The sequence below is a fragment of the Marmota monax genome, unplaced genomic scaffold (genome assembly GCF_021218885.2).
Source record: "Marmota monax isolate L192 unplaced genomic scaffold, Marmota_monax_Labrador192_F-V1.1 WCK01_AAM20220418_F8-fsc00118, whole genome shotgun sequence".
Classification (NCBI taxonomy): domain Eukaryota; kingdom Metazoa; phylum Chordata; class Mammalia; order Rodentia; family Sciuridae; genus Marmota; species Marmota monax.
The window spans coordinates 2,031,660-2,053,820 of NW_026695231.1; the positions used below are offsets into that span (position 1 = coordinate 2,031,660).

The following is a 22,161-nucleotide window of genomic DNA, read 5'->3' on the forward strand; positions in this document are numbered from 1 at the left end:
CAATATTAAATGTGACAGCTACCTGCAATCTTCGCACAGTGAAGCCACGGAGAGAGGCCAGGTGGGCTGTGAGCCACGTGGGTCACTTGCTTTGTCTCCTTCTGTGATAATGGCCTTCCACCCAACCTACTGAGCACCTTTAGGGTTGGGTAGGGTGGGAGTGGGGACAGGATATTATCTTTAATTTGGTCTACTTTGCTTTTCTTTAGAAGTATCAAAATGAGGGTACAGAGGTTGAAATTAATGGGGTGGAAATGAGATTCTGAATTATCAGTGCATTTCAATTATCTCTGCTCACCCTTGCAGGTTGACTGCACCCAATTTCCTTCAGGTAGAGAAGTCCAGAGAATTACTTCTCTCCCATGGATGTGCTATTCCCTATCTCTACCTCTATTATTTTAAAGGGAGATTTTAGCACTTCAGGGAGTAGAGAAAAAAAAAAAAAAATATATATATATATATATATATATATATATATATATATATGTTGTTTTTTGAAAAGCCTTTAAAATATTTTTGTTAACAGAGAAAAGGTTTTCCCTAATGTCTTTGCAGCACATTTCTGGAAAGCCCTTCCTTGTTATTTCTCTGCATGTGTTCCCCAAAGTAGAGGACCATAAGTGATATAATATACCCTTTATGTACTAACTTCTTCCTCGGTTCATCCTGTCCTTGTTGGAAGAATAACTTCATTCTTTGGATTGTTTTTGAATTCTAATGTCAGAGAATTTTTGCAAAAACCAAATATGGGCTTGCATTGATGTTCAGTGGATCAAGAAGTTAAGTAACACACTGTCTTGGTGTAACAGCAGAAAAAAGTCATGTTCTACCTCTGTGGGTACAGAAAACAATGATAAAAGTCAGGTAAAGGGATCATAAAGTCATTATTCTTTTTGTTTGTTTCTTTTAAGAAAAAGAAACATACATCCAGGAAAGAAAGGAGAAGTTTTTTTTTTTTGTCTGTAGTCTATCAACTACATCAAAACCTCTACCATAAATAGTGAAAACCAGAGCAACTTGATGGCTTATGGGAAAGTCTTTCATAAAGTAAGGCTTTTTGGAGGACTTAGGGTTATTCCTGGAAGAAAGGTTGGGTTAAAGGGAGGTGGGGAGACAGAATTTCAAGCAGAATTTGTAAGAAGGCACAGAGGTGGGAATGAGCCGAGTGGTGGTGGTCAGAACTGAGGAGGCTGTCTCTTCCCACCCTGCCATGGGAGGGGACTGCTTCAGAGGAGATGTACTAGTCTCTTCCTCTCTGAAGGAGAGACAGGGACAGGTCTCAGCACGACAAGATTGGTGGCCTGCACTGGTTCTGTTTGGAAGAAGTCTTCCTTAAAAGGTTTTGAACTGCCCAGGAAATTAGTCCTCATGTCAGCCACATTAAAATACAACTTCTATCATCCTCTTTATCCCTGCTGCCTCAGCTGAAGAGTTTGTCTTTTTGCCATAAGACCTTGAAAATCTTTGGAAAAATAGGCTGGGTATGGTGGCATACGCTTGTAATCCCAGCGTTTTGGGAGGCTGAGGCAGGCGGATTGTGAATTCAAAGCCAGCCTCAGCAATTTAGCAAGGCCCTAAGCCACTCAGCAAGACCCTGTCTCAAAATACAATATAAAAAAAAGGTGGGTGATGTGGCTCTGTGATTAAGCACCCCTGAGTTCAATTCAATTCCTAGTATCACAAAAAAGAAAAAAAAGTTGGAAAAATGGGGCAGAAAAGAAAAGGTTAACAGTTTTTCCTGACCAATGCTGTTCAAATAAATTTGAATATGCTATTTGAATAAGTAGTATTCTCTTAGTTTTGTTTTCTACTGAAGATTCACATCAGACTTGTAGCTACTCCTTTTAAGAAGTTCTGGAACTAACTAACTCACTCTCTCTCTCTCTCTCTCTCTCTCTCTCTCTCTCTCTCTCTCATACACACACAGACACACACACCCACACACATCCGTGCGCATGCATGCACATCTTTCAGAGTTGTATCTTCCCTCTCTCAGTTTCCAGTAGGTTCTGACTTGGGCCCATTGAATTTGGCTCTAGCGGCTGAAGGCGGTGGAGGAAACTCCAACATTTCACTTTCAACTCCTAACAAAGATATGGCTGTGTATACAGCCTGCATCGGAAAGCCCTGAATAATCTTATCACTTGAAAAAGCTCTGCCATTTCTTCCCCCAGGGGAACAAATCCTTTTGGCCCAAGAATCTAATCATGTACTCTTCCTCCTTTCCCTTTTACTTCAACTCCCTTTTTTCTCTTTATTCCCCCAAAACTTCCAAGAAGATCCTAGGGAAGGTTTGGAGTTTTCCAAGTTTGATTCTCAGTTATTTTGAAACATTCCTTTTGGGGCTATACACGGGTATATGGATGTTTGTTAGATACCATCTTTACCCAAATGCCTAACTCTATGTTCTGCCTGCTCTGTTATCTTCAAGTAAAATCCAAATCTCTGGAAGGAACTCTTTTTTTTTTTTTTTTTTTAATAACACCTGGTCTGGCACCCAGAACCTTAAGATCTGGAAGCCACTGCAGATTCTCCAAGTGTAAGAATCAAACCATTCATTGTCTGGCCTTGGGGGTCTGCCAGCTGAGAAGGAACAGGAAGCTTGCTTGTGAGTGGCAGGAATATGGAATGCAGAACTCCAAGTAGTTACTTGCTGTGGTTTAAGCTCTGTTAGGGAAATTAAGAACAATGTGAACTTCTCTTCGAAACAGCATTTCTAACCCATAAATACCTGCCTAGAACCTAAAGTCTTTGAATCCACTCTAATATGTGCCTTTTACATAATATTTTAATACCATATTAGTTTTTAAAAACCAATTTAATATGGTCCTAGTGTACAAATTGCCTAGATTGCCAATCTGATTAGGTTGCTATTTAAGACTCCAACAGATCAAATATCCTCCCTAAAAATCCCTACTGGGCAAACCTCAGCCAGCTACTGGACAACATTTCTCATGGGTCACACTTGATTTATAGTTCACCAATTGGTAGAGGGGTGGGAAAGGGGTGGCAGTTTGAGAGGAAGGTTCTGCGTTTACTCTGGTTAACCCATGTGTGCCCTTAGACTCTATGTTTGCTGGCAAGCCAACTCATTTTCAAATCCCTTCTTGGAAAAGGAATTCAGATTACATAATCGTGAAAAACAAACCTGTTGCCACCCAGCATGAGCCAACATGTTACAGTACATGATGGCCCAAGGTTATTAAGCCAGCACCCAGTTTCATGCACCAGGGAAAATGAAAATTTGCAAGTTTTGTTAAAGTTAGGTCGCTTCGTCATGGTGACAATAGCTAATTCACCTTTCTCGAGTCAATTCAGGATTCCTTAGGACCTTGGGTTAATTAAATAAATGCTCATTTACTGCTAAATTAGTGCTGAATGATTATTAGCAATCCAGAAGCCTATTAGAGAATTTTTTTGGATTAGGTCTTCTCAGTAGGAAGATCACCTTGGCTATTCCTAGTCACCCCATGATCCCCATCAGCTGTGTTGTTGGATAGGAAGTTTTTTCCGAACATTGGCCATGGGTGGAGTGTAATAATGAGCACTATGTAGAGTAGCTCTCCACATCATAAATTATCTATTAATTCTGCTGAAGAATTCTGGAGTTCTGAGTGGGTTTTTGTTTGTTTGCTTGTTTTATTTATTTATTTATTTTTTGCAGTGCTGTGGGTGGAAGCCAGGGTCTTGTGCATGCTAGGTACATGCTCTACGGCTGAGCTATATCCCCAGTCATGGGTTTTAAAATTTTTCATTTCTGGTGGGTTTGGAGATAAAGAGACTGTGTCTAAATTTTAATCTACGCTACCTGGTTTCAGAGCCATATCCAGACTCTGTCTTTAAATTCCTACCTCAGCTTCTCAAAGGAAATCTGTCAACGTCAGCTGTGGAGCTGAATAGGTGGCCAGACATTAAGAGAGGTTATTTGTTCATTTCAGACAGGTAATCAGGGGAAGAAGGTTTTCTGCCTCAAGCAGAACTTTGACCTAAATTTCTATTTTCAACATAGAAGTGAAAAAAAAAAAAAGAAAACAATCTGACTCATCAAATTAGGCAACATCTAACTCAGTGTATGACCTTTTCTGTGATTAATATACCTTATAAACTTATTATGGGGTGTAAAAATTACTTTAGTCCTTCTAGCAGAAATTGTAGGCAATTAGATGACACAATCTGTCTAGAACAATAAGTACCAATAGTTATATTGTGAGTATTTACCATGTGGTTTTGTGCTAAGGGCTTTACATTGATTCTTTTGCATAATTCTTATAACTACCCTACCTACTAGGTGAAGAAAGGTGAAGAGAAGTTGCCCAGTGTCTCACAGGTGGTCGGTTGTAGCACTCAAGCTGTTCTTGGTTTTGATGTCTCCATCTCTGGGCTGTGCTGGCTCCTGGCTGCCAAGAAATCTAGAAGGTAAGAATAGCACTTCTCAACTGCAGTGGTCAGCAGGTTGCCTTTACATGTCCTGAATACAGATTCTGTTATATTTGAATTTTTCAGAAATCATGCCTTTTCACTTGGTAATAAAAGAATCATCAGCAAATCTGAAAAGTGTGACTAATTGCTTTCTATACATTGAAGTGGTCCTGTTTTCTGATTCTTAAATCCCAGAAGCAAATTCTTCTAGAAGGGAATACAATAAATAATTTTATGCCCTTTATCTTTTAGGCATCTGGTCAGTAGAGATCAGCTAGGAGAGAACTTAGGTTCCTTCAGCTATTCTTGCCTTTTCAATTTCCAAGAGACTAAGGTGAGAGAGATGAAGTTTTTCCTTAGTTTATTTGTGGTTCATCTGCACTTCACCTTGGCCACTGAGCTCTTGGGCAGGGCAGAAAGGAAAATGATTATTTTCCAACGTTTTTCCCATTCCTCTCCCGGCTTTTACCAAATAGCGGGGAGAGTATAGTCTGATGATTTCCCACTCTTTGGGGCTTTTCAGTTCACCACTCAGAAAGTCTACATATTTTCTTTGGAAGCTCTTATGTACCCAGCACTGAATGAGGTGTGAAGGTTTGAAGCTCAGCCTTTTGGGGGCCACACTGAGAGCTGAGTCTCTGTGAAGTCAGGTAGGACCCCATGCTGTGTAGACAGGGGGCATTTTAGGGCTGGGAGGATGAAGGTTCAGTCAAGACACCCCTGGGAAGGAAGGGAAAGGAAGTGAATATCACCAGATATTTGTCAGGGTTTTTCTCTGGTTGGAGAAGAGAGAACTGCAATACAAGGGAATCCCTGAGTTGCTGCCTATTTATTTTGCAATATACCAGAGATAAAGAGCACCTCTTTTGAAACCATGGCTCACGGGCTCCCCTCCCTTAAACACATGGAGGTATGAAGTCATGTAATAGATGTGGGGAGACCACCATCCCTAGTTTTTTGGGAATCTCTCAGTTTTAGCACAGAAAGCCTGCTGTCCAGGGAAATTCCTCCATCCCAGGCATATTGTCAGATTGATCACCCTACCTGCTTCTTGAAATTCAGTAAGTTCTACTATGTACCTTCATATGCAGGTAGGATATGATTCATATGATTCTATTTTGCTTAGAATCAACTGAGACAGTTTTTATTTTATTTTATTTATTTATTTTGGTAGAAGAGATTGAACCCAGGGGCACTTAACCACTGAGCCACATCCCCAGTTCTTCTTATTTTGAGACAGGGTCTCACTAGGTGTTAGGACCTTTGCTATATTGCTGAAGCTGTCTTTGAACTTGTGATCCTCCTGTCTCAGCCTCCAGAGTTGCTGGGATTACAGATGTGTGCCACCATGCCCGGTGAGACAGTTTTAAAATGTTACATTTTCTGGTCCTTCTTTTCCATGTCCTGTATCCTAAATAGAAGGACCTTGACCCAAATTCGTTTAAAAATATTCTAGAACTATTCTTACCGATTTGGGGCATAAAGGATTTAATTGTTTCTCAAATTTGAGCTTCAAATAGGGTGACCATACACTTTAGTTGCCAAATTAAGACAATTTGAGAATAAAAGAAAAGACTAAAATTATTAAAAATTTATATTTGTAACATTTGTTTACCAACAAAAAATATTTGTATAGTTGGATCTATAAAATACTTTCATTAAAAAGCATTTTTGAAAACCCAAATGTTTTTGAAGACCACATATCCATGTACATTAAAGCAAAACTTTTGAATCTTTTTTTTGGCGGGGTGGGGTGGGGGTGCCAGGGATTGAACTCAGGGGTACTCGAATACTGAGCCACAACCCCAGCCCTATTTTGTATTTTATTTGGAGACATGGTCTCACTGAGTTGATCAGTGCCTTGCTTTTGCTTAGGCTGACTTTGGCCTTGTGATCCTCCTGCCTCAGCCTCTCAAGCCACTGGGATTACAAGCGCCAGGCTCTGATCATGTTTTTTTTTGATGGACCTTTATTTTATTTATTTATTTGTATGTGGTGCTGAGAATCAAACCCAGTGCTCACACATGCTAGGCAAGTGCTCTACCACTGACCTACAACTCCACCCTCTTGAATTATATTTATATTGATTATCTGAATATTAAAAAAATAGAATAATTGTCATTGGTACATATTTATGCACTTTATTTGGTTTCTTAGCTGTGTTTTTTTGCTGATAGGACCCAATTACTGAGATGTTTCTGTGGTACATTTTTTCCAATATGTTTTTATTGTTTTAATTTTTTTCCCATAAATTTCAATTGACTCTATAACCCACAATGTATTCACCTGAGAGATTATTCTTTGGTAAACACAGAACAAGTTCTGTGAAACAGAGGAAATTCTCAATTCTATTCTGTTTTGAAATGCACAAATATTTCAGTATAGTTATTTTCACAGATATCCTCTGTTTGCCTCCATTTATATTAGATTTTGTTAATGAACATTCTTTTTTTTTTTTTTTGAGAGAGAGAGACAGAGAGAAAGAGAGAGAGAATTTTTTAATATTTATTTTTTAGTTTTCGGTGGACACAACATCTTTATTTTATTTTTAAGTGGTGCTGAGGACTGAACCCAGCACCCCGGGCATGCCAGGCGAGCGCACTACCGCTTGAGCCACAACCCCAGCCCAATGAACACCTTTTTTAAGACAAAACATCAATAAGGTGTCTCTATACTTCTTTAAAATATTTTGTGTATACATGCTTCAAATTTTTAACTTTTCAAATTCTTCCATTCCATTCTGCTACAGAATATACATTTTAAAATTTCTTTTCTTTTTATTCATTCTCCTTCTCCTTCTTCTTTTTTAATGATGCTGGCGATCAAGGCCTTTTGCATGCTAAGCAAGTGCTCTACCATGGAGCCACAGCTTTAGCCCAAGAATACAAATTTACAAAATAAAAACAAGGAACTCCATCAAAAGACAAATTTATATATTCTACGGCACAATTATGGAATTTCAAAATTAAATCTCCTCATTTAATTCTTCCTTGCTCTTATAGGATAACTTTCAATATCTCCCTGTTTAAGTTTTCTTGCAAGTCTAAAATCTTCATAGAACATCTCTGCACTGTAGCTTTCTAATTTGGCAGAAAATTTACTGACAAGGAATAAAATATCTGCATCATCAGAAAATGTGTTCATAGAATCCTCACAAAACAATTTTTTCTTCAATGTTCTACTTTTCCTACTGAATCTGTAATAGTTACAACTGATTAACTTTCAAAAGCTTTGATTCCATGGATTTTATGAAAAAATTGAGCAAATATGGGAATTGACTAGTATTTAATTTGAAGCATCTGGTGACACAAAAAAATAGGAATCATATAGCTGTTTGTAGAGTTCTGCTAATTAAAACAAACACATCGTGGCTGGGGATGTGGCTCAAGCGGTAGCGCGCTCACCTGGCATGTGTGTGGCCCGTACAGACAAAGATGTTGTGTCCGCCAAATACTAAAAAATAAGTATTAAAATTCTCTCTCCCTCTCTCTCCTCTCTCTCTCACTCTTTAAAAAAAAACAAAAACACATCAGCTATTGCTTCATATTTCATACCTGTCCAAGAAAATATTAAAATAACATTTAAGGTTTGTAAGAAATTCTAGAACTTCTTTAGGATATTTATCTTCTTATTTTTATCACTACAGCCCTCATGGAGGGTAGTAAACGTTGATAAACATTTTATGTATGTTATATATTCATTATCAACTTTACTGAGAAATGAAAATTCTTTACTCAAATTTTCATTTAAACATATATGTTTCTGCCCCAACTCAATGCTGGAGATGGAACCAAGGGCCTCACCCAAATTAGGCGAGTGTTCTACCACAGAGCTACAATCCCAGCCCTTAAACATGCATTTTTATTTTGTTTTGTTTCTTGAGCACTTTGTGGATCAGAGGAGGGTTCATTACAAAATTTTCAACAAGTTTACCAAAAAATAAGTAGTTATAGATTTACCCTATCTAGTACATGACAAAACCTATTTTCCAGGGTCATTCACAACACCCTATTGTTATTCACCAATTTTTCTAATTTCCCACATTTCACATTTCACATTGTTGAACTGGCTTCATCATCTCACTGGCCCCACCAGAGACCAAGGGAGAGTGAGTCATACAACAGGTGGCCAGCAGGGGCAGCAGCCACAACCACTTCTCCATGTCACAGTAGTGAGTTCTTCCAAGCTACCTGGAGGCACCACATTTTATCAACAAGCATGCTGTATGCTGTCCTACCCATGTCAAGAAAGGTTTGGGAAGAGTGAGAGGGGTTGTCACTGATAGTTCAGATTCAACACATGCTAAACTCAGTTTGTAGCACATGTATCACACACATAAATAGAGGAGATTATGGTAGCATATAGAAGTACAAAGTGATCACTAAACTCATCCTTGCTTGCTTCCATGCCACTAAGAACAATAATATTTCATTAAAATAATAATGATGGGCTAGATGCAGTGGCGCATGCCTGTAATCCAAGCTATTCTGGAGGTTGAGGCAGGGAAATCATAAATTTAAGGTCAGCCTGGGAAATTTGGCAACACCTGGTCCCAAAATAAAAAGGGCTGGCAGGTAGTTCAGTGGTAGTGCTCTTACCTAGCATGGTCTAGGCTCTGGGTTTCATCCTCAGTACTGCAAAAAGAAACAAACAACAACTCTAGAAAATCAGAGAGGTATTAGGAAAATTGAGGTAAAATAGGAGGTATGTACACCTTCTCTGTTGGGCTCCCATGTGCTTCATAAAATGGAGTTTAGTACACTATCCTACCTGCTCAACCAGAACTAGGTATGCTTTCAAAGTAGGCATTTTATTTTATATATATATATTTTTTTTTGGGGGGGGAGGGTACCAGGAATTGAACCCTAAGGGGTACTTAACCACTGAGCCACCTCTCCAATCCCTTTTATTTTATTTTTTTATTTTGAGACAGGGTCTCACTGAATTACTTAGAACCTTGCTATGTTGCTGAGTCCAGCCTTGAATTTACAATCCTTCTGCCTCAGCCTCCGATGTCTCTGGGATTATAGGCATGCTCCACTATACCTGGTTTAAGCATTTTAAAACTGCTTTCCATGTTATCCTTAGGGACACTAAAGTTTATTCCTGGTGTAAGTAATTCTCTCACCTTTTATTCTGAGGTGTCAAGCCACCTGATCATAGTGCTCAGAAAAATCATGTACTTTAATCCAGGGTTAGTCTAGTACCTAGATCAAAATGATTATTGAAAGTAATATAGAGACGAACTGATCTTTAACTCAGTCATGTGATGATAAAAACTGTCATCTCTTTCAGCAAACTTGTCCGACAAGTTGGCAGGTTCATTTTTGATTATATTATTTTCTTTTTGGACTTGTAAAAGCCACTTTCTTTGAAAATCAGGTTTCTAACTAAAAATTTTAAAAAATGTAATAAACATTTTTTTTCTTTAAAACATTTGTGTTTTAAATAATTTAAATATTTTGGAAGCTATGGGCATTAGGTAAGTGTTTTCCTAAGAAATGCAACTGAAATCTTTTAGAGATTTTTTGGTTTTGTTTGTGGTACATGTAATAGAACTCAGGAGGGCCTTGTGCATGCTAAATGCATGCTCTACCATTGAGATACACCTCCCAGCCTTTGAAATTTTTTAAAAATGTAAATTATTTTACTTCATTCATAAAAATCTCTACTGCAAGAATATTAAGAAAGTGTTCCAAATTTCTGTAAAGTAATTGATTCCAGAATGATGATATTTTATCTATTAAACTATTTTTTCCTTTTCCTTTTCTTTTTCTTTTTCGTCAGTAACTAGTTGTATGAATTACAAAAATCTTAATCTCACTACCTTCAGCTATAGAATGAGAATTTAGTGGAGCTAAGGTTGTGGCCCAGTGGTAGCGTGCTTGCCTAGCATACATGAGGCACTGGGTTCTATCCTTATAATCACATAAAATGTGAAATAAAGATATTGTGTCCACCTAAAACTAAAAAATAAATATTAAAAAAATGAGGATTTAGACTAGTGAATGTCCTATATTCATTCTAGTTTTCCAAATTTATCTCTTTTTTGAGTGTTTGAAATTTCTTATCATCTTATTATTTTATTGTATTGTTAGTAAGGAAGATTAAGTAGGTAGTAGGATTATGAGCCATTGTGTGTGTTTTTTTTTTTTTAATTTTTCTGTCCTTTAAATAAGCAAATGTGATTTTAAAAAGAGAGGGAGCAGGAGCAGAAGAGTGAAAGAAGAGAAAATGCAGGAGAGAGAAAGAGTGCAGGATGTGGGACTGGAAAAGTTTACTTTCAAAGTCTTTCTTAGGTATAGAGAATCACCTAGTGGTGGGAATAGAAAAAACTCTTAAAAAGTTGATCCTTTTTCTTGTGCTTCTGGTCATACCACTAAGTAGTGTTCACATGCTTTGTAATCAACTTACCCAAAACCTACTGAGATGTTGAACTTTACTTTTGTAAGGAAATTCATTTAAATCATATCATTTGAATATTTAACTTTTATCCCCAAGACTTTCCTAGAAGTTCCCTAATATCAAGCTTTGAAAATAAATTCTTGCCCCAAAGAATGCGTTAAATTCCTTATTCTATACTTAAAAGGAGTCTAGGGACATGTACAAAACAAGCACTAGAGAATGGTCCTTACCTACAGAACCTTCTGGTCAGAAGCCACCATGCAGGCCAGTACCATGATGATGACACTTTTAATTTCCCATGTCAGTAACTGAGGTTCCATGTACATAATAGAAGTTTTTACAACATTTGGGAAAGCAGCATGTATATTTTTGCTTGCTGAAATTCATGCAGCGTAGGTGTAAGAAGCCTTCTGTTTACTTTGGGTTCCTTCCCAAACAAAAGTCAAATGTACTCAGATGGAAGTAGTTGATTTGGTGGTTTATTTGAGTGATGATTTCAGGAACCAAAGTGGTGAGCAGGGAGAGAGAGACTGGGAAGGAGGAAAAGTCAATATCAGGATGCAATAGTACTATTGTTGCAGTAGGTACTGGGCTTGATTCTTCCGAATCTCTCAGAATTGTCAATGTGGAGGATGGAAGGTTAGGATGTTTATCCACTGGCTCTTGACCTCCTTTGTTGAGGTTCGCCCCTGGAAGTCATAACTGCCCCCACACTTCCTGACTGTGCTCGGGTGCTGGACAAGATGGCGCCCTCCACTTTTGAGAAAGCCTGGAGCAGAAACACTGAGAGATCCATAAATTGAACTTGAGGGATGAATAGTCTGAGTCTCCACAGAACTGTCCATCACACCTGTGGCTGAAGTCACAGGTAGGCCAATGGAATGTCTTTATGAGCTATAGCCCACCACCTCCCCTGTTCAGATCCATTTGTCCCTATATTGAGTTCATTTTTTTCATTGTATTGTCAAGGTGGTGGTAGCCATAATCTCTAAAAAACACTTATTAAAAGAGAATTGAGCCAGGTGCTCTGGGTGCATGCCTGTAATCCCAGTGGCTCAGTGTGGGGTGGGCGGGACAGGAGGATCACAAGTTCAAGGACAGCTTTAGCAACTTCTCAAGGTGCTAAGCAATTTAGCGAGACGATTTCTCAAAATAAAAAATAAAAAGGACTTAACTACTGGCTCAGTGGTTAAGCAGTCCTGTGTTCAATCCCTGGCATCAAAAGGGGAAAAAAAAAAAGATGGAATTAGCTATGGCTCTGCCATTATAACAACTCCCAAAGCTATGCTTCATATTCCTAGTGGTCTTTTCTACCACTCATCCTAGATTTCCCCAGCCTGGGCCAATGTCAGCTGGTCTAATTTACTTGCTTGGTCAGGGATTCCAGAACTTCATCCCAGAATGTTCTGGCATTGGGTTGCTTTGCCCTGTTGAGCTATAGTAACTGCAATTGCTTGTTCATTGTTTTTCCTAGACACAAAAGCAGATAGGAGTACCCCAATGATCTCCTGAGTTCTAGACACATTTTTCTTGTCCCCTTTTTGTAGTAGTGAAGCCAGATTTAAAGTTAGGTAGTCAGTGTAGTTAGGTAAATCAGGTCTAATATGGAGTGAAATCTAAAATGGAGGCCATGCTGAAAATGAATTCTGAGAAACGCTGGACAACTCATGGAATGTTAATGAAGTCCAGAGAAAAGCCCTAGGCCCTAAGGCCATCCCAAAGAAGCGTTAATGAAGTCCTTCCTGCCCAGATTACTTCTTTGGCCCACCTGTGTCCCACCCCTCGGGCCTTCCAACCTACATTCCATCACTGAAAGAACTATAAAAAGGGGAAACAACTGCACTTCCACGGATTCCACCTCTTGGGTCCCCTTCTTCCTCCGGGAGAAGTCTTTCCTGCTGTCCTTTAATAAACTTCTAATTTTCTACTCTGACCTTGCCTTGGCATCCTTCTCTGGTGTTATTCTTCAACATTGGGGAAGCAAGGACTCGTCACCGGTCAACAGTGGTAACAGTAGTGAGCCTAACTTTTCATGATAATCGGGGTGGATCAACCTCTCACCAGTATTGTAACTCCTTTCTTTGCCTACTAGTTCACCACATAAGAAAATCAGAAAAAGGTGTAGCTTCAAGTTTTGTGGAACACTTTTTGTCATAGGAGTAAAGTTCTGCACTCTTCCCCTTACTCAGTGGATCCTAGAGTAGAAGGAATGAGAAGCACAAATGCCTGGGAGAGGTGGTACACACCTGTAATCCCAGCGGCTCTGGAGGCTGAGACAAGAGGATTGTGAGTTCAAAGCCAGCCTCAGCAATGTTGAGGCACTAAGCAACTCAGTGAGACCCTGCCTATAAATAAAATCAAAATAGGGTTAGGGATGTCGTTCAGTGTTTGAGAGTGCCCCTGAGTTCAATTCCTGTAACCCCAAGCCCCCCTCCCCACCAAAAAAAGAGAGAAGTGCAAATGGGTTATTTGGAGCAATAGTGAGAAGAGTCAATTCTTCCATTTTTGGTTTCTAGACCTGTATATTCTGGCTATTGGGGACATTATTTGAAATACTGGCTCAATGCTTTTAGTGCATCATAGAGGATAGCTCCCTATTCTATGAGATATTATCACTGAACTGATGTCTTAATTGAGTCTTTTATAAAGCATTTCAGTTTGGTATTTGTATTAGCTTCCCAGGACTGCTATAACAAAGTTCCAAAACCTGGGTAGATATAGAACAATAGAAATTGTCTTACAGATATGGAAGATGGTCTGAGATTAAGGTGTTGGTGGATTGGTTCCTTCTGAGGGCTATAAAGCAGTATCTTCCAAGCCTGTAGCCTAGCTTCTGGTGGTTTACTGGCAGCCTTTGGTGTCCCTGTCTTGTGGCAGTATAACCATAATTTTTACATGGTATTATCCCAGTGTCTCTGTATTCACACATCCCTCTTTTTTAAAAAAAATATTTATTTTTTTAGTTGTAAGTGCATACAATACCTTTATTTTATTTTTATGTGGTGCTGAAGATCAAACCCAGTGCCTCAGGCATGCTAGGTGAGCACTCTACCACTGAACCACAACATCCCTCTTTTTATAAGGACATATTCATATTTGATTAGGGTCCATTGTAATGACTTTATTGTAACTAATTATATCTGCAACTACCCTGTTTTCAATTTAAGTCACCTTCTGGGGGTTAGGATTTCAGGATGTGAATTTATACAAGACACAATCCAACACACAACACTGTCAGACCAGCTATGTTCAGGAAATAAGCAGGATATGGTAGAATAAATGATACCTATGGTCATGTATATATTTCTCAATAAAACGGGTCTCTTGGTCCAAAGCAATAATAGTATGCAGGATCCCATAGGCCTATACTAGATATTCTCTAAATTTTCAGAGAATAGTACCTACACAGCATTGAAGAAAAAGTAGATATCAATTCTTTTAGGGTAGAAGGAATCTCATGCAATTGAATTGCCATGAAGGAGCTAACTATTTCTACTTAGGATGGTTCCATACTGAGGGCTTAGTGTTAGTCTTCTAACAACATGGCTATTTATCAGAGATAGTGGCGATGCCTGTCTGGTAAGAGGGAGATCACGCTCTTAGGCTCATGTATACCCACCACCCCTAATACCATAGCTACTCTGATGATGAGTTGGTGACTGAAGACATCCTCTGAAAAATCCAACAAATCACCTTATCCATTCATCTGTTTCCTGCTTCTCTATAGTGGATGTTCTCTGGTGGCACTGACATAAGACAGAAAGGCTTACATATGTTGTTCCCATTCCTTTAATTCCTTTAAGGTCTATCCATAGTCCTCTCAAACTCTATGGCTCCAATAATTTAATCTTGTTCCTTCCACATCTCTGACCTATCAGTGAAATCAATCATTTCCCAGGAGTACACTCTGAACTCAAACTACAGTATGCAATACCTAATCGACTGTTCTGCTCACAGCTCTCTCTGGTGGAGTTGCCCTGCTGGAGTAGTACTGCAAGAGCAACAGTCTATTTCTAGGGCATACCAATATACTAAGTCATCTCATCTGTGATGACTTCTTTGTGGGCTAGTTTTGGGGAGCCCACCATAAGGCCATAAATGTACATTGACAGAAACAGTAGATGTGATTTGTGGCTACCTATTTATGTAAGTTCTTTGGACCTGCTTGAGCCTTATTATAGGATGCTTTATTGCTGGCCTCATGAGAACCTCTGACATTGTGGTTTTGACAACACACAGTGACAGACAGTTCTGTTTACATATCTAATGTTCCACAGTCTGTGCTTAGTTTTTTATCAAGGCCCAGTAGCACAATAGGTGCTGCATTTTAAATGGTAAGTCATTCTATAATAGAGAAAACATGTCTTTGCTCCAGAATACTTGAGAATTTGTGTAAAAGATCTTTTACTAAAGCTTGCTGGAGGGGTTAACCTTATTTTCCATGGTTATTGCCATCGGTTATGGTTTGAATGTGAGATGTCCCTCCCAAAACTCCCGTGTTAATACAGGAATGTTCAGGGGTGAAATGAATGGATTGTGAGAGCTGTAAACCTGACCAGTCCGTTCTAGGTCGAATGGAACAACTGTGTGTTAACTATAGAAGGTGGGGCTTGGCTTGAGGAGGTGCATCACTGCAGACCTATTTTGAGAGGGTTCATCTTTCCTGTGGTCTCTACCCACCCAGCCTTTGCTTCCTGGCTGCCATGAAAAATGGAGTAGCACTACTCCACCATACCCTTCCACCATGATGTTCTGCCTCAACTTCAGCCCAGAGCAATAGAGTTGGCCCACCATGAACTGAACTTCTGAAACTGTGAATAAAATAAATTTTTTCTTCTCTAAGTTGTTCTTTTCAGGTATTTTGGTCACAGAAATGGAAGCCTAACTGACACTAGCATTGTTAGATCATCCAAATGATATGGCCAAGCACAAGATGCTTAATTGATTTTGCATTATAGTGGCTTTCAGCTTTCTTCTGGGCCATTGTATGAGTTTTTCTGGTTACATAAATCAAGCAAAACTCAAGTATGCTGTTCAACTCTCTCTTTTCCTAGGAACACAATATAATCTATTAGCCATAGTTACAGGTCCTTACTGTCTAGTTTCTATTCCAGTTGTGTCGTACATTGTAGAAATAACTTTCATTTTGTTTTGACAAGATGGTTAAATACTGGTCCTGGTCTAGGACATTCTGGAATCCTATCTTCCACCTCAACACTTCGGTGCCCAGTTCCATAGTAACATGTCCTATTGTCAGTCCTGGCCTACAGAGGTCAGCTACCATTAAACTTTTTTTTTTTTTTTAGAGAGAGAGAGTGAGAGAGAGAGAGAGGGAGAGAGAGAGAGAGAGAGAATTTTTTAATATTTATTTTTTAGTTTTCAGTGGACACAACATCTTTATTTGTATGTGGTGCTGAGGATTGAATACAGCGCTGCCCGCATGCCAGGTGAGCACGCTACCACTTGAGCCACATCCCCAGCCCTACAGTTCTTAAAGACATTGGTATTCCACTTACTAGAATGTTCTTTATTGTCTTATTGAAGGCATTGTTCTCTAGGCCCTCCTAGAAATGATAATCAGGTGGTGGTCTTAGGTAATAAATCCAGTCTAACTTTCCTATTTTCTTGAGACTTATAATCCTTTCAGTACTCTTAAATATGGTTCTATTATCTCAACCTCACTAAATGTCACCTTCAGGTTCAAGTGGTAGGGAGCCATCCTCATAGTACCAGCTCCAGGTGCCCTTGCCAGGAATGTTAAATCCCCTGTAGAGAGAGAGTTCTCCCATGCCTATAAGCCCTAACCTACCAGCTCTATATTTTATAATCTCTTGCTTCCCAACTTCCTTAAGATCTACTCTCACACTATACATCCCTGATTTCAGCCAGCACAAGTTTTTTTCAGTAACTATTTCAGAAGCTGTTTCCTGGCATAAGGAGAGGTATAGAGACAAGGAAGGAAAGTGGGTTAGGGATTATAGAGTCTTGACTAGAAAAATCATCATGAAAGGAGCTGATTTGGACACATTTGAATATTTTCAATTTAGGTCTCATCTCTTTCATATCAAAGTCCTAACTTAAAGTAATAAAATCTCAGTTGTAAGACCAACCCGGAGGCTTTTGCAGTAACAAAGAATTGATGGTAGGTAGGACTATGTATGGAGCAGTAAGAATGGAGCACACAGGACAGATTTGGGGATATTTGTGGGGGTCAGTCTTGATATGATAGAGAAGAAGCAGACAAGGGTGACTGTAAAGTCTCCATCTTGGGCAGCTGAGTGAATTGGGATATTATTTATTCAGAATGGATAGTTGAATACACGAGTATGAAATTTAAGAGGAGACCTGGATTAGAGATGCAGATTTGAGAATTAAATTTATTGATGGTTATAGAGATTGCAATACTGCTAGAGCCAAAGGAGAGGATATATAAGTCAGAATTTGGGGGAGGCCACAGAAGGTGAGATTTACAGAAAAGAGGACCAGAGAGGAAGCAGTGATGCAGAGGTGAAACTTAGGAGATCTGATGTGGGTCTCCTGAGTCTTTGAATATATATCTGCGCATTCATATCTGCGCATTCTGTGTGAAGTTTGGAAAACAACAGCTGTCAGGAAAAGAACAATTTGGGGGAGAGCTGTGAGTCACACATTCAAAGAGCTCATTCAGGGCTACAGGTTGTCTGAGTTCCCATCAACCAAGAGTGGAAAGAACTTGCTAACTACACGGGGAAGTGCAATAGAAACCCAGAAGAAACATGTCTTAGAAATGCCCTAAATAGAGTGAGGCATTAGGCTTGATCTTCAGCACCACATTAAATAAATATATAAATAAAATAAAGGTATTGTGTCCATCTACAACTAAAAAAATATATTAAAGAAAGAAATGGCATAAATAGCCCTAGAAGAGAGGCTACTCTCAGAATTATCTTTATGAAATTTAAAAACAGGGGCTGGGATTGTGGCTCAGCGGCAGAGCGCTTGCCTAGCACATGCAAGGCCCTGGGTTCAATCCTCAGCACCACATAAAAATAAAATAAAGATATTGTGTTCAACTACAACTAAAAAATAATAAATATTAAAAAAATTTAATAACAACTTACAAAATAAACTAAATCTTGAGTAACCTGTCAGAATTACATGTGTCATTCTTTCGAGCAGTAAAACAAAATTAAAAATGTAGAATTTACCATATCTGGCATCCAATTAAAAAATCTCTATAAAAAAGGAAAAAAAAAACCAGGAAATGAGAATCTTAACCGACAAGATAATAAGTCAAGAGCTGGAAGTAAAAATTCAGTGGACAAAATGAGCAGCAGAATAAATATTAGAAAAGAGAAGATCAGTAAACCTGAAAAAATATTAGTAGATCCTATCTAAAAGGAAATGTAGACTGGAGAAGAAAAAGACTGGAGAAATAAATAAAGCCTCTGTGACTTTTAGAACCACATTAAATAGTTTAAAACCAATGAAGTAGTGGTATGAGCATTGCCTTCAAAATGTTTTTGCTTGTGGAACGAGAACTATACAATTGAAGACAAAGAAATATCAAAGAAATTACTAGAATAGTTTTGTCACCTGATTCCTTTGCTCAAGAAGGGAATGTATTATTTTTGTTTATTCTAGAATGTAGCACAAGGCTTGGTTATTCAGTGGCCCCTAGATAAATATCTTCTAAGTAATGAATAAAATGAACATTGTGCATTCAAACCTTTAAAATCTTCTATAATTTTTCTTTCCATTTTTATTTTCCTTAGGCAGCTAATAAATAATTGAAAAATTACTGTAGGAGGCAATGAAATAGCAATTGGTATTGGAACTAGAATTTGGGTCAAATCCCAGAACTACCAGATACTAGACTGATCTAACTGTGTACCACAAAAGTTCTTCTTCCATGTGTTCCCTGTTCTCCTCTTGGGGATTCAAAGATCTCAGGGAACTTGATCTTTCTTCAGATGGCAGTTTTATCTCCAAAGAAGATGTTTTTTTAAATTAATATACGTGCAAAAATAAAATAGATTTTACTCAAAAGGAATTTTTGAGTCTGATGGAGGAACCAACTATGGCCATAAATATAAGACATGTCAAAAAACTTAAAACTGAAGTATAGCCAAGTATCAGGAAAGAACTAGGAAATAACTATTTTTAAGGGGTGCGTCGGGACAGAGAGTTTTCATAAAGAAAATGCCTTTTGAATTGGAGCAGACTAGGCTCTAGGAATACTTTAATGAAAGGTAGTGTTTGGAACTTATTGAAGAGAACAACACATTAGACGTATATTAATTTAGCAAGTCACAGCTTGCTCTTGCGTTTAGAAGCTTACTTGTAGTTGAATAGGAAAATAAACAATTATATAAGAATATACAAAATCAGTGGGCTTCATAAAAAGGAGAAATTAATTACATCCAATTTTGATGCAATATTTCTGAGTATTTGAGTCTGATGGAATGTTTTTCCCTCAAATTCCGGTTAGCAAGTGTTCAGAATCATCCCCTTCAAAACGTGATCAATAGAGGTCAGCAGGAAAAAGGGGGAGTCTGTCTGTCCAGATCCAATTTCAAATTACTTGGCTTCTACGTGCTTCAGTTAACTTTTAAATAAGGCTAATAGTTCTCTCAAAGAATTAAGAATTTTCGCTGGTTGAAGAATGCATGACAAGCTTAGTACTTTGTATTTACGTCTTAAATTTAATACAGAAGTAGATATGTGTAAGTTTTCACCAGACAGCACCCTTCCGCAGTCAGTCCTCGATAGGCCACACCCTTCTAATCGAGCCGGCACATTCCCTGGCTCTTGCGGAAGTAGCTGTTCAAAACTTTGTCCAGCTTCAGCAAAAGCACATGGTCTCCGTCTCCAAGGCAACAGTAAAAATGCTTCTGAGCCCTGGCGCAGGCACCACCAGCAGTGAGGGCTGGTTTTTTAAAATTCATCCAAAAGAGCCAATCAGAGGAGGCAGGCCGAATGAACGGAAACTGATTGGTGCACATCTCCTTACAGTGACCAATAGAATTGAAGGGGAGTTTGGTCGGGACCGGAAGTGGGAGAGTGGATCGCGGGCAGTTTGAATTGGGATCAGGCCTTCAGCCTCGCGGAGGCTGCATCGGAACCGGACACTCTGAGAGATTGTTTTCTCTCCTTCCAACAACCTTAGAAACAACCTTAAAGCAAGGTAGCAAGGTGAGCGTACTGCCTGCGTCCCGGCTCTGGTGGCCGGCCCAGTGACCGCTAGTTGCTGCCCGCGGATGCTGGGTAGGGCTGCCTCTGACTGGGCAGGGCTGCCTCTGACTCGCGCTCGCGTCCCTGTGGTGCTGGTGGCCGGTCCCATTCCTAACCGCGCTGGAGTGTGGGGTGAGGTTCGTGGGTTGGGCCCACCTCGGCTCGGGCTGAAACGGCTCATTCTAGGGAGCGGAGAAGCTGTTCCGTCACGGACTAGCACTTTGGGGGAATCGGTTTCCTCCTCCTTAAGGTAACAGAACTGGAGATGACCAGGTATTTTCAAGCAGCTCTCCGGGAACCATGGCTTCTATTTAGAAATAGGAACCTAGTCCTTTGTTGTTTTGGTCTGGGCGGCGGAGTTTGCCTATTGTTGGTTAGGAGATCGTTCCTCCTCCCTCTTCTCACTTTTCCTGTCTTCCACATTTATTGGGAAGGATCTGTGTGTCAGGCTCTGCTATGTGATGACCCAGAAATGAATTACACGGACCCTGTCCGGAGGAGGCAGAATACTTAACCAGCCCCGGGACCATAGGCGGGGACTCCGGGGTTTTTAGTGAAGGGGAATTTTGATAAAGGGAAAGGTGAATGCGGGCCTGAAAAGCTGGGGATGGGTGGGTCACAGAAAAGAATTGCCTTGGGGATTTTACAAGGGTTAGGTGATTGAGGCATGAAGAGTGCCCTGTACATATTTAATATGTAAAGACAAAGCATTTTTCTGGAAAGGATGTGTTAGTCCTGAAAATCCTCCTTGCTGGAACCTTCACATACAGAATTTTCTTCTACCGTCTTCCTTCTCCCACCCAAACCATGCTCCTCAAATTTTATTTTTCAGGTTTACTTTTTCTTTTGTCCCAGTGGGTCAGTACAGATGGCTGAGAGCTGATGCCTTACTTTGTCAAAATGTGTGTTAATTATATATGTAGCATATATTAAGTATATTTATAAATATAAATATATTTAGATAGATATATTTACATAGCTGTGTGTTAGACTTTGGAGTGGAAAAACATTTAACTTACCAGTTTTCCTTGTTTATTTCCCTCTATCATCTAAGTTGCTCCTTTTTATGTCAGAAAGTTTTCCCAGAAGATGAGGGATGAGGTGTGAGTGGTAATTATTGATGTGAAGAGGGAAAGAAGAGAATTTGCAAATTAATTTTGTACTTTATTTGTTTATATGTAGGGCATATTTCACCTGAAAACAACCTTAGAGCAAAATATTCATGTTTTATGTAATGAAAGCAAACTAAGCAGTAGAAAGCAGGTAGCCATATAAGAAGTCAAAACTGAGACAGAAGAAAAACAAAAAGCAAGGGGAAACCCAACAAATGTATTATATACTTCATAATCAGAATTATTGGTAGTCACCTTTCAGAGGATGGAGAAGACAAATACACTGCATTATCTTTTGAAAGTTGTCATTTTTTGAAACTTGATTCTTTGAGGTAGTCTCTGACTTTAAGTTTCCTTTTACTGCAGTAAGACCAACAATCTGGTTATTCTTTTCAGTTTTCTTATAAATGTTGGAATAATACAGAAAGGAGAACAGAATGAGCTGGGCTTTGGAAGAATGGAAGGAAGGCCTCCCTACAAGAGCTCTACAGAAAATTCAAGAGCTTGAAGGACAGCTAGACAAACTGAAGAAAGAAAAGCAGCAAAGACAGTTTCAACTTGATACTCTAGAGGCTGCACTGCAAAAACAGAAACAGAAGGTATCACTGACATTTGACAGTATTCACTTGTTTTTTGGATTAATTATTTCACCTTTAAATTTAGAGAGAGGGCTGGGGTTGTGGCTCAGCAGTAGAGTGCTTGCCTAGACTGAGTTCGATTCTCAGCACTACATATAAATAAATGAATAAAATAAAGGTCCACCAATGTCTAAAAAATACTTTTTAAAAAATTTGATTTAATTAGTTACACATGACAGGACAATGATCTTGACATATCATATATTTTAATCAGATGGGATATAATTTCTCATTTTTCTGAGTGTATAGGTTGCAGAATCACATTGGTCATGCATCAATGCATCAATGTCTAAAAAATACTTTAAAAAAATTAGAAGTGATTTTGTGGTAATCCCCTTCCTTCTCTTCAGACTTTTTATTTTTTTAAAATTTGT

The 22,161-nt window shown here is 38.9% G+C and overlaps 1 protein-coding gene across 3 annotated transcripts in view; it reads left to right on the forward strand.

The window, feature by feature from the left end:
* The first annotated feature begins 19,860 nt into the window (after nucleotides 1-19,860).
* Nucleotides 19,861-22,161, forward strand: part of Cenpf (centromere protein F) — a 51,838-nt gene continuing 49,537 nt past the window's right edge. For all 3 annotated transcript variants that reach the window (XM_046438463.2, XM_046438464.2, XM_058577046.1), the window contains exons 1-2: nucleotides 19,861-19,998; nucleotides 21,546-21,748. In XM_046438463.2, coding sequence (XP_046294419.1) covers nucleotides 21,587-21,748 — 162 coding nt within the window. In that variant the 5' untranslated portion in view covers nucleotides 19,861-19,998; nucleotides 21,546-21,586. The remainder of the gene's footprint in view (nucleotides 19,999-21,545; nucleotides 21,749-22,161) is intronic.